This window comes from Bombina bombina, chromosome 1 (assembly GCF_027579735.1).
Source record: "Bombina bombina isolate aBomBom1 chromosome 1, aBomBom1.pri, whole genome shotgun sequence".
NCBI classification, from domain to species: domain Eukaryota; kingdom Metazoa; phylum Chordata; class Amphibia; order Anura; family Bombinatoridae; genus Bombina; species Bombina bombina.
Window position 1 is genome coordinate 917,747,191 of NC_069499.1, and position 13,594 is coordinate 917,760,784.

The following is a 13,594-nucleotide window of genomic DNA, read 5'->3' on the forward strand; positions in this document are numbered from 1 at the left end:
TCAACAGAGGCCTCATTCTTGAAGGCCCAAGTGGAAGCCACAGCTCTAGTAGAATGAGCTGTAATTCTTTCAGGGGGCTGCTGTCCAGCAGTCTCATAAGCTAAACGAATTATGCTACGAAGCCAAAAAGAAAGAGAGGTAGCGGAAGCTTTTTGACCTCTCCTCTGCCCAGAGTAAATGACAAACAGAGAAGACGTTTGTCGGAATTCCTTAGTTGCCTGCAAGTAAAATTTTAGAGCCCGGACTACATCCAGGTTGTGCAGTAGACGTTCCTTCTTTGAAGAAGGATTTGGGCATAAAGAAGGAACAACAATCTCTTGATTGATATTCCTGTTAGTAACTACCTTAGGTAAGAACCCAGGTTTAGTACGCAGGACTACCTTATCCGAATGAAAAATCAAATAAGGAGAATCACAATGTAAGGCTGATAATTCAGAGACTCTTCGAGCCGAGGAAATAGCCATTAAAAATAGAACTTTCCAAGATAACAACTTTATATCAATGGAATGAAGGGGTTCAAACGGAACGCCCTGTAAAACATTAAGAACAAGGTTTAAACTCCATGGTGGAGCAACAGTTTTAAACACAGGCTTAATTCTGGCCAAAGCCTGACAAAAAGCCTGGACGTCAGGAACTTCTGACAGACGTTTGTGTAACAGAATGGACAGAGCTGAGATCTGTCCCTTTAATGAACTAGCAGATAAACCCTTTTCTAAACCTTCTTGTAGAAAAGACAATATCCTAGGAATCCTAACCTTACTCCAAGAGTAACCTTTGGATTCACACCAATGTAGGTATTTACGCCATATCTTATGGTAAATCTTTCTGGTAACAGGTTTCCTAGTCTGTATTAAGGTACTAATAACTGACTCAGAAAACCCACGTCTTGATAAAATTAAGCGTTCAATTTCCAAGCAGTCAGCTTCAGAGAAGTTAGATTTTGATGTTTGAAGGGACCCTGTATCAGAAGGTCCTGTTTCAGAGGTAGAGACCAAGGCGGACAGGATGACATGTCCACCAGGTCTGCATACCAAGTCCTGCGTGGCCACGCAGGTGCTATTAGAATCACTGATGCTCTCTCTTGTTTGATTCTGGCTATCAATCGAGGAAGCAACGGGAAGGGTGGAAACACGTAAGCCATCCTGAAGTCCCAAGGTGCTGTCAGAGCATCTATCAGGACTGCTCCTGGATCCCTGGATCTGGACCCGTAACGAGGAAGCTTGGCGTTCTGTCGAGACGCCATGAGATCTATCTCTGGTTTGCCCCAACGTCGAAGTATTTGGGCAAAGACCTCCGGATGAAGTTCCCACTCCCCCGGATGAAAAGTCTGACGACTTAAGAAATCCGCCTCCCAGTTCTCCACTCCCGGGATGTGGATTGCTGACAGGTGGCAAGAGTGAGACTCTGCCCAGCGAATTATCTTTGATACTTCCATCATAGCTAGGGAGCTTCTTGTCCCTCCCTGATGGTTGATGTAAGCTACAGTCGTGATGTTGTCCGACTGAAACCTGATGAACCCCCGAGTTGTCAACTGGGGCCAAGCCAGGAGGGCATTGAGAACTGCTCTCAATTCCAGAATGTTTATTGGCAGGGGACTCTCCTCCTGACTCCATAGTCCCTGAGCCTTCAGGGAATTCCAGACGGCACCCCAACCTAGAAGGCTGGCGTCTGTTGTTACAATTGTCCAGTCTGGTCTGCTGAATGGCATCCCCCTGGACAGGTGTGGCCGAGAAAGCCACCATAGAAGAGAATTTCTGGTCTCTTGATCCAGATTCAGAGAAGGGGATAAGTCTGAGTAATCCCCATTCCACTGACCTAGCATGCACAGTTGCAGTGGTCTGAGGTGTAAGCGTGCAAAGGGTACTATGTCCATTGCCGCTACCATTAAGCCGATTACCTCCATACATTGAGCCACTGACGGGTGTTGAATGGAATGAAGAGTGCGGCAAGCACTTTGAAGTCTTGATAGCCTGTCCTCTGTCAGGTAAATCTTCATTTCTACAGAATCTATAAGAGTCCCCAGGAAGGGAACTCTTGTGAGTGGAACGAGTGAACTTTTCTTTTCGTTCACCTTCCATCCATGTGACCTTAGAAATGCCAGCACTAACTCTGTATGAGATTTGGCAGTTTGAAAGCTTGAAGCTTGTATCAGAATGTCGTCTAGGTATGGAGCTACCGAGATTCCCCGCGGTCTTAGTACCGCCAGAAGAGCACCCAGAACCTTTGTGAAGATTCTTGGCGCTGTAGCCAATCCGAATGGAAGAGCCACAAACTGGTAATGCCTGTCTAGGAAGGCAAACCTTAGGTACCGGTAATGATCTTTGTGAATCGGTATGTGCAGGTAAGCATCTTTTAAATCTACAGTGGTCATGTACTGACCCTCTTGGATCATAGGTAAAATTGTCCGAATAGTCTCCATCTTGAACGATGGAACTCTTAGGAATTTGTTTAGGATCTTTAAGTCCAGGATTGGTCTGAAAGTTCCCTCTTTTTTGGGAACCACAAACAGATTTGAGTAAAACCCCTGTCCCTGTTCCGATCGTGGAACTGGATGGATTACTCCCATTAACAAGAGCTCTTGTACGCAGCGTAGAAAAGCCTCTTTCTTTGTCTGGATTGTTGACAATCTTGACAGATGAAATCTCTCTCTTGGAGGAGAGTATTTGAAGTCCAGAAGGTATCCCTGAGATATTATCTCTAGCGCCCAGGGATCCTGAACATCTCTTGCCCAAGCCTGGGCGAAGAGAGAAAGTCTGCCCCCCACTAGATCCGATCCCGGATCGGGGGCCCTCAATTCATGCTGTTTTGGGGGCAGCAGCAGGTTTCCTAGTCTGCTTGCCCTTGTTCCAGGACTGGTTAGGTTTCCAGCCTTGTCTGTAGCGAGCAACAGCTCCTTCCTGTTTTGGTGCAGAGGAAGTTGATGCTGCTCCTGCTTTGAAATTACGAAAGGAACGAAAACTAGACTGTCTAGTCTTGGCTTTGGCTTTGTCCTGAGGCAGGGCATGGCCTTTACCTCCTGTAATGTCAGCGATAATCTCTTTCAACCCGGGCCCGAATAAGGTCTGCCCTTTGAAAGGTATATTAAGCAATTTAGACTTAGAAGTAACATCAGCTGACCAGGATTTTAGCCACAGCGCCCTGCGTGCCTGAATGGCGAATCCTGAATTCTTCGCCGTAAGTTTAGTAAGATGTACTACGGCCTCCGAAATGAATGAATTAGCTAGTTTAAGGACTCTAAGCCTGTCCGTAATGTCGTCCAGAGTAGCTGAACCAATGTTCTCTTCCAGAGACTCAATCCAGAATGCCGCTGCAGCCGTGATCGGCGCAATGCATGCAAGGGGTTGCAATATAAAACCTTGTTGAACAAACATTTTCTTAAGGTAACCCTCTAACTTTTTATCCATTGGATCTGAAAAAGCACAGCTATCCTCCACCGGGATAGTGGTACGCTTAGCTAAAGTAGAAACTGCTCCCTCCACCTTAGGGACCGTTTGCCATAAGTCCCTTGTGGTGGCGTCTATTGGAAACATTTTTCTAAATATCGGAGGGGGTGAGAACGGCACACCGGGTCTATCCCACTCTTTAGTAACAATTTCAGTAAGTCTCTTAGGTATAGGAAAAACCTCAGTACTCGTCGGTACCGCAAAATATTTATCCAACCTACACATTTTCTCTGGTATTGCAACTGTGTTACAATCATTCAGAGCCGCTAACACCTCCCCTAGTAATACACGGAGGTTTTCCAGTTTAAATTTAAAATTTGAAATATCTGAATCCAGTCTGTTTGGATCAGAACCGTCACCCACAGAATGAAGTTCTCCGTCCTCATGTTCTGCCACCTGTGACGCAGTGTCTGACATGGCCCTAATATTATCAGCGCACTCTGTTCTCACCCCAGAGTGATCACGCTTACCTTTTAGTTCTGGTAATTTAGCCAAAACTTCAGTCATAACAGTAGCCATATCCTGTAATGTGATTTGTAATGGCCGCCCAGCTGTACTCGGCGCTACAATATCACGCACCTCCCTCTGAGCGGGAGATGTAGGTACTGACACGTGAGGCGAGTTAGTCGGCATAACTCTCCCCTCGTTGTTTGGTGAAATTTGTTCAATTTGTACAGATTGATTTTTATTTAAAGTAGCATCAATACAGTTAGTACATAAATTTCTATTGGGCTCCACTTTGGCATTGCAACAAATGACACAGGTATCATCTTCTGAATCAGACATGTTTAACACACTAGCAAATAAACTTGCAACTTGGAAATACAATTCAAATAGAATAATATTAAAACGTACTGTGCCTTTAAGAAGCACAGAAGATCTATGACAGTTAAAAATTAATAAATTGAAACAGTTATAGCCTCAATCCTTGTAAACAACACAACTTTAGCAAAGGTTTAATCCCATTAGCAAAGATAACAATTTCTGAAAGCAGGAAACAAATTACAGAATAAAAGTTTTTATTTCAGTCAAACTATAATTCTCACAGCTCTGCTGAGAGAAATTACCTCCCTCAAAATAAGTTTTGAAGACCCCTGAGCTCTGTAGAGATGAACCAGATCATGCAGGGAATACAATGAGTTGCTGACTGAAATATTTGATGCATAGTAAAAGCGCCCCTCCCCCACACACACAGCAGTGAGGGAGAACAGAAACTGACAGAAAAAACAGATTTAAGCAACTGCCAAGTGGAAAAATGGTGCCCAAACATTTATTCACTCAGTACCTCAGCAAATGAAAACGATTTTACATTCCAGCAAAAACGTTAAACATAATCTCTAGTTATTAAACAGCTTTATGTCTTTCTTACAGTGTAATTCTAGTGAAGTACCATTCTCCCAGAATACTGAAGTGTAAAGTATACATACATGACATTATATCGGTATGGCAGGATTTTCTCATCAATTCCATTGTCAGAAAATAAAAACTGCTACATACCTCTATGCAGATTCATCTGCCCGCTGTCCCCTGATCTGAAGTTTACCTCACTCCTCAGATGGCCGAGAACAGCAATATGATCTTAACTACTCCGGCTAAAATCATAGCAAAACTCTGGTAGATTCTTCCTCAAACTCTGCCAGAGAGGTAATAACACACTCCGGTGCTATTTTAAAATAACAAACTTTTGATTGAAGATATAAAACTAAGTATAATCACCATAGTCCTCTCACACGACCTATCTAGTTGCTGGGTGCAAGAGAATGACTGGGAGTGACGTAGAGGGGAGGAGCTATATGCAGCTCTGCTGGGTGAATCCTCTTGCACTTCCTGTAGGGGAGCAGTTAATATCCCAGAAGTAATGATGACCCGTGGACTGATCACACTTAACAGAAGAAATATATTTTAATTAGCCCTTTGAGACCAACTTTTTCTGATATACCAACTAGAGATGACTGAGCCATTATTCAAACTATGCACATGGAGGTATAGCAATACAGCTGATTGGCCTGGTAGAGTCAATGGATAGGTTATTTGGATGAAAATCCATGGAAGTCCTGATTCAAACTCTGTTTATTATTATTTTAATTTGTAAATAGCCAATTGATTCTGCTGCTCTATAATAGGATACACAATACAGACATAGATTGGGACAGAAGGATTAAGGGCCATGCTAAGTAGACAGCTCAAAAGCTATACTAACTCTATCCTGCAGATAAAAGAGTTAACTATTTATATTTTCATTGCCATTCAATAATTTCTGACAAAAGTTTGGAGTGAAAACGTTCATGTAAGTGAAAAGTAATTTTACTATCAGAATCTACACTTGGTCAGATATAGTAATACCATGCTGGATTTCAGATTTATTGGCTTCTATTTAATATCATATTGGTGGACAAAGTTTATAGGCAGCGAGCTTGTCTATCTGTGTTCTTTGTATTACAACTGCCAAATCTATCCCAAACATTAGCAAATTTATCTGTAAAATAAGGGATTATCAGCCCTGAACATCTTCCTAAAATGTGCACGGCACTCCTCTCAAATATAAGAATATGTGATGCTTAAAAGCTTTATTGGAACATACAGGTCCAGGCCATCACAGGCCACGTTTTGGGTTCAATTAGAATTCTATCAGCCAATCGGAATCTAAGGGACGCCATCTTGGATGACGTCACTTAAAGGAACCTTCATTCGTCGTTAGTCGTCGGCAGAAGAGGATGCTCCGCATCGGATGTCTTGAAGATGGACCCGCTCTGCGTCAGATTGATGAAGATAGAAGATGCTGTCTGGATGAAGACTTCTGACCGTCTGGAGGACCACTTCGCCCGGCTTGGATGAAGACTTCTCCAGGCTTCGTTGAGGACTTCGGCCCGGCTTGGATGAAGACTTCTGCCGCTTCCTTGAGGATGGATGTCCGATCTTCAGGGGATTAGTGTTAGGTTTTTTTAAGGGTGTATTGGGTGGGTTTTATTTTTAGGTTAGGGTTTGGGCCTGCAATAGAGCTAACTGCCCTTTTAAGGGCAATGACCATCCAAATGCCCTTTTCAGGGCAATGGGGAGCTTAGGTTTTTTTTAGATAGTATTTTATTTGGGGGGTTGGTTGTGTGGGTGGTGGGTTTTACTCAGGTAAAAGAGCTGATTTCTTTGGGGCAATGCCCCGCAAAAGGCCCTTTTAAGGGCTATTGATAGTTTAGTTTAGGCTAGGGTTTTTTTTTTTTTGATAGGGCTATTAGATTAGGTTAATTAGTTTAAAGATCTTATAATTTGTTTATTATTTTCTGTAATTTAGTGGGGTTTTTTTTTTGTACTTTAGTTAATTTAATTTAATTTATTTAATTTAATTTTATTTAATTTAAGGTTAGGTTAGGTGTTATTGTAACTTAGGTTAGGTTTTATTTTACAGGTACTTTTGTATTTATTTTAGCTAGGTAGTTATTAAATAGTTAATAACTATTTAATAACTATTGTACCTAGTTAAAACAAATACAAACTTGCCTCTAAAATAATAATAAACCCTAAGATAGCTACAATGTAACTATTAGTTATATTGTAGTTAATTTTAAATAGGAATTATTTAGGTAATATTTTTTTTATTAGATTTATTTAAATTATATTTAAGTTAGGGGGTGTTAGGGTTAGACTTAAGTTTAGGGGTTAATACATTTAGTATAGTGGCGGCGACGTTGGGGGCGGCAGATTGGGGTTAATAAATGTAGATAGGTGGCGGCGATGTTAGGATCGGCAGATTAGGGGTTAATATTTAACTAATGTTTGTGAGGCAGGAGTGCGGCGGTTTAGGGGTTAATATGTTTATTATAGTTGTGGTGATGTCCGGAGCGGCAGATTAGGGGTTAATAATTTTATTATAGTGTTTGCGATGCAGGAGGGTCTTGGTTTAGGGGTTAATAGGTAGTTTATGGGTGTTAGTGTACTTTTTAGCACTTTAGTTATGAGTTTTATGTTACAACGTTGTACCATAAAACTCTTAACTACTGACTATTAAATGCGTTAGGACTCTTGACGGGGTAGGGTGTAACGCTCACTTTTTGGCCTCCCAGGACGGACTCGTAATACCGGCGCTATGGAAGTCCCATAGAAAAAAAACTTTACGAAGTTTACGTAAGTCGTTTTGTGGTAAGGCCAAAAAAGTATGCGGTGACCCTAAACCTTCAAAACTCGTAATACCTGCGGGCATAAAATAGCAGCGTTAGGACCTCTTAACGCTGCTTTTTTACCCTAACGCACAACTCGTAATCTAGCCGAAAGTGTTTAAATACATACCTATTCACCAACAATACAGGTTAATTATAGACCATATACCTCATAACAATTGTATTCTAATTACACAATGCCACCTAGTGGCTAAATATATACACCATTAAAAACAAACAATCTTACTTGTCAGTATGTATCAATATGTAACAGAAAACTTGGCAGTATTACTTACAATTCTCATGATAAAAATGTATCACTTATAACTTTATATTTCTTAAAGGACAACTACACCACAAAAAAATAGAGAAATCGTTTTCTCTATTTAACCCATTAGGGACCGCTGAATCAAACTTACATATACAAAATAATTATTTTTGCTTTAACATAACTTCCCAATCTCCTCCCCTCCTTTGTTTCTTTACACTATATATAAAACTTACTTAGTACTTTCTAGAAAGTGTGAAGAAACAGGGGCTTTTTTATTTCCGCATCTAATGTTTGACCTAAGTTCATTAAAGGGACAGTCTAGTCCAAAATAAACTTTCATGATTCAGATAGGGCATGTAATTTTAAACAATTTTTCAATTTACTTTTATCACCAATTTTGCTTTGTTCTCTTGGTATTCTTAGTTGAAAGCTTAACTTAGGAGGTTCATATGCTAATTTATTAGACCTTGAAGGCCACCTCTTTTCAGAATGCATTTTAACAGTTTTTCACCACTAGAGGGTGTTAGTTCATGTGTTTCATATAGATAACACTGTGCTCATGCACGTGAAGTTACCTGGGAGCCAGCACTGATTGGCTAAACTGCAAGTCTGTCAAAAGAACTGAAATAAAGAGGCAGTTTGCAGAGGCTTAGATACAAGATAATCACAGAGGTAAAAAGTATATAAATTTAACTGTGTTCGTTATGCAAAACTGGGGAATGAGTAATAAAGGGATTATCTATCTTTTAAAACAATAAAAATTCTGGTGTAGACTGTCCCTTTAACTCTCTCTCGTACCCTACTAGTCGTTTCACCAATGTAAATTTTTGAACATGGACATTTAATTAGATAGATTACATAGATTATCTATGCAGCCAAATGTTCTGTTACATATTGATAAATACTGACAAGTGAGATTGTTTTTAATGTTGTATATATTTAGCCACTAGGTGGCACTGTCTGATTAGAATACTAATTTTTAGGTCTTATATGGCCTGGAATTCCTCTGTATTGTTGGTGAATAGGTGTGTATGTAAAAACTGTGTTTGGTGTTTAGTAGTAGGGTATGATTAAGGGTGATTAAACCTGAAATGTTGCCTGTGATGGCCTGGACCTAAATGTTCAAATAAAGCTTTGAAACATTCCATGGTGCTGCGGTAGTATATTCTTATATTTGACATCTGTGGGGTGTATGTAGTTACCCTATCCCAGACGTGCACATGTGACAAGGAGTTGGTGAGGTGCTATATATATTTATACTTATCATATCCCTCCTCTTACCTTTGACAGCTTCTGAGTTATGATGTATCTCTCCACCCAAAGAACAGTTGACATAGCCACGTGCTGCTTAGTAAGTGTACCTATCCAGTCTATAAGTCCATCCAGCATAGCGAGCAGCAGGACCCAGAGAAACTTCAAGATGTCAAGTATGCGCTGTATCACATTACTACCTCCTGCTGGGGAAATAAATTCCATTAAAAAAATGCTCTAGAATTGCTCTGTATTGCATATATAACATGAAAAGCACACAAAAACATTATGAGAATCAGAGACTGTGACAATAAAGATTACTGGCACAACATGTGAATGAGCCCACATTATCAATAAACCTTATACAAGAAATGAAATGGGGTTATAGTGACTAGTTTATAGATGCTCAACATTTAAATGCACACATTTAAATTGTACTTTTTTTTAGATTAATATCAACCAATATTACTTCTGTATCATAATTAGCATTTTTTTGTGTTTTGTATGGAGTGCTTACTATGAAGGGCAGTACTAATCCAGTAAAACGTTTAAGAGGTGAAAGATACTATTTGGTCCTCTTAAAAGGTATCACAAGCTACCAGCAATCTGGTCCTAACCAGTATAATGAGTTGCAAACTCACATCAGGTTAGGGACATGCATTGTGCATAGATAATCACCTCTCTTCTCTTCCAAACACTCTTCTTCCTTCTCTGTGTCTGCAGCTGTTTCCTGTACCTCAACACCTTGCTCTTCTGAAAAAAAATTGCCATATTAATATATATATATAAAAAAAAACTAGACACATTACAGACTTAAACAATTCTTTCATACAACATAGAAAAGGAACCCCAAAACATAACTCTTCACACAATAAAAGTAAAGTTGTGGCATGTAAAAGGAGCATGGGAAACTTATACGTGAGGCAATACAATCTTTAAGATAAAGCAGAAAGATTCAAGCAAAGCGTTTCCATTGATGCTGGCTAATAATATACATTACAAGAAAGAAGCCATCATACATATGTGTATATACTTTGGAGCCCTTTCCACTCAAATACCTGAAAACATGAACAATCATTTTAATAGATTTTAACATTTAATAAGGTGTTGTACTTTGTATCTACTGTAAATATTTTACACTCCAATATTTTAAAACAGATATTCATATACATAAATATATTTATTTATACATATATACATTTTTTTTTTTCATATAAATATATAGGTATAGATATATATTTTACAAAAAAATGCATATATATATATATATATATATATATATATATTATTTTTAAATAAATAGAACATTTTCTTCTATTTGAAAAATAGTAAAAAAAAAAATGTAAAAAACTGTGCTATATTCTTCAAACATAGAAATGTGAAAATGAGACTGGAGATGACTGGACCAGGAAGGGAATGTTCCACCTGTTTCCGCATAGGTGAGAAACCAATAGGATTAGGATACATAAGAATGAGAATGAGTATTAAGCCACTGTGCAAAATAAATAAATAATATGCAGATTAGATTCAGATAAAAAATGATGAACAACTGAAAAAAATATATATATATTTACAACAAAAGGAAAACAAGACTTTATTTCTAGTTACCAAGAACAATAGACATCTTGCATAATCTTCTCTACTTCCTTTAGATACTGTGCCAGCAATGCAGTAATAAATTATACAGAAATGTTGTGCTTGTAGCAGATTTAAGATAACATTCTGATGAAGATATTGTACTCCCAAGAAGCCAGGGAGTTCTAAATAAACATAAACCCATTGTGACATTATGTGCCAGATTACGAGTGGAGCGCTAACAGTTATGTGCGAGCGATAAGGGGTTTATCGCAGCTGCTTGGGTGCGTTGGGTTTATCGATCGTATTACAAGTTAAAAATAAATTAAATTGTTTGAGCACAATTGAAGTCGGGTTAGCACTTCCTCAGAGCTCTGGTAAACTGTTTTGCAAAACAAACATTTTTTACAAAATACATCAAAAACACATTACAAAGTACAGTTACACTCATAATAACAATCAAATAAAAAATATTAAAAAAAATATTGCACAAAAAAGCAGACAAAGGGCTTTAACAAAGAGATACATACATATACATGTCTGAAAATGTGTGTGTGTATATACAGGGAGTGCAGAATTATTAGGCAAGTTGTATTTTTGAGGATTAATTTTATTATTGAACAACAACCATGTTCTCAATGAACCCAAAAAACTCATTAATATCAAAGCTGAATATTTTTGGAAGTAGTTTTTAGTTTGTTTTTAGTTATAGCTATTTTAGGGGGATATCTGTGTGTGCAGGTGACTATTACTGTGCATAATTATTAGGCAACTTAACAAAAAACAAATATATACCCATTTCAATTATTTATTTTTACCAGTGAAACCAATATAACATCTCAACATTCACAAATATACATTTCTGACATTCAAAAACAAAACAAAAACAAATCAGTGACCAATATAGCCACCTTTCTTTGCAAGGACACTCAAAAGCCTGCCATCCATGGATTCTGTCAGTGTTTTGATCTGTTCACCATCAACATTGCGTGCAGCAGCAACCACAGCCTCCCAGACACTGTTCAGAGAGGTGTACTGTTTTCCCTCCTTGTAAATCTCACATTTGATGATGGACCACAGGTTCTCAATGGGGTTCAGATCAGGTGAACAAGGAGGCCATGTCATTAGATTTTCTTCTTTTATACCCTTTCTTGCCAGCCACGCTGTGGAGTACTTGGACGCGTGTGATGGAGCATTGTCCTGCATGAAAATCATGTTTTTCTTGAAGGATGCAGACTTCTTCCTGTACCACTGCTTGAAGAAGGTGTCTTCCAGAAACTGGCAGTAGGACTGGGAGTTGAGCTTGACTCCATCCTCAACCCGAAAAGGCCCCACAAACTCATCTTTGATGATACCAGCCCAAACCAGTACTCCACCTCCACCTTGCTGGCGTCTGAGTCGGACTGGAGCTCTCTGCCCTTTACCAATCCAGCCACGGGCCCATCCATCTGGCCCATCAAGACTCACTCTCATTTCATCAGTCCATAAAACCTTAGAAAAATCAGTCTTGAGATATTTCTTGGCCCAGTCTTGAAGTTTCAGCTTGTGTGTCTTGTTCAGTGGTGGTCGTCTTTCAGCCTTTCTTACCTTGGCCATGTCTCTGAGTATTGCACACCTTGTGCTTTTGGGCACTCCAGTGATGTTGCAGCTCTGAAATATGGCCAAACTGGTGGCAAGTGGCATCTTGGCAGCTGCACGCTTGACTTTTCTCAGTTCATGGGCAGTTATTTTGCGCCTTGGTTTTTCCACACGCTTCTTGCGACCCTGTTGACTATTTTGAATGAAACGCTTGATTGTTCGATGATCACGCTTCAGAAACTTTGCAATTTTAAGACTGCTGCTGTCATATTTATTCTGCCTACCTACTTCTCTCATCTATCCTTTCCAAGAACCTGCCTTTTCACTTCTGGCTCTAACACCTCCCCTTGAAATTTGCATAAAACTACTCTGCTACAAGCAATCTCTGCTTGATTATTGCCACACAAGCTGTTTGCTTCACAGCCGCACTTACTGAACTACTCGAAAATCACAGCTGCGCTCCTACAGCAGCATCCTCCTCTCGCGGAGTTAGCGGTGACGTCACACGCCAACGTACCCGGCCGCGCCGACCAGACTCCTCTCAGCTGAGCAAACGGAGCAAGCAAACTCTCGCCAAACTCCGCTCCCTTGAAGCTAATCTCCCGGCTACGATTACCGGACCTGCTCTCATCCTTATCAAAGTAAGTCACAACAGTATTTCATGCCACCATAGAAATACGATATTGCTGAGCAATCCAGACTTCTCTAAAAACCAGATCTTCATCTCATCACTTTGCTACTGAACAACAGTTACATCTGCTAATTCTCACTACTATGTAACTGAAAGACTGATACTTTAAGTTGATACACACTGACCTAGTACTTAATTATAGCATATTGTACTATCTCTATATAAATACAAACTCAGTATTTCAGTCTGGGATACATAATGCAATTGCTATCATACTACTCCCAGGTGTAGAGAACCAATACTGAGCAGGGCTGAATGCTCTAACTATCTCAGCCATTTGTTCTCTAGAACCTTATATAAAAACTTAAGTGCATTGGCTCATTCTGCTAACCCCGCAGCGCACATTACTGTTAGCAGTTTGTCACATACACTTAAAACAATACCACTAGGCTGCAGTTGTGGTCCTTATACTGATTTAATTTATTTTGACTTTCAGGGAAATATCGAATTTACTAAAACCTGACAGTAATAATCAAGCCCATCTAAGATGGACCCAGCAGCCCTAGTATCTCATGTAGATGCTCTTACACAAACAGTTGACAACCTCTCTAAGGGATTAACTGCACTACAGGCAGAAAACACCTCATTAAGATTATACATTAATGAGCGACTTGACACTATAAAAACAACTCAAACT

The 13,594-nt window shown here is 39.5% G+C and overlaps 1 protein-coding gene across 3 annotated transcripts in view; it reads right to left on the reverse strand.

Moving 5' to 3' along the window:
* Window positions 1–13,594, reverse strand: part of PIEZO1 (piezo type mechanosensitive ion channel component 1) — a 627,492-nt gene that overhangs the window by 115,439 nt on the left and 498,459 nt on the right. For 2 of the 3 annotated variants that reach the window (XM_053705806.1, XM_053707404.1), the window contains 2 exons: window positions 9,792–9,866; window positions 9,144–9,319 (listed from right to left, as the gene is read on the reverse strand). In XM_053705806.1, coding sequence (XP_053561781.1) covers window positions 9,144–9,319; window positions 9,792–9,866 — 251 coding nt within the window. The remainder of the gene's footprint in view (window positions 1–9,143; window positions 9,320–9,791; window positions 9,867–13,594) is intronic. The other variant, XM_053706596.1, reaches the window with a different exon arrangement.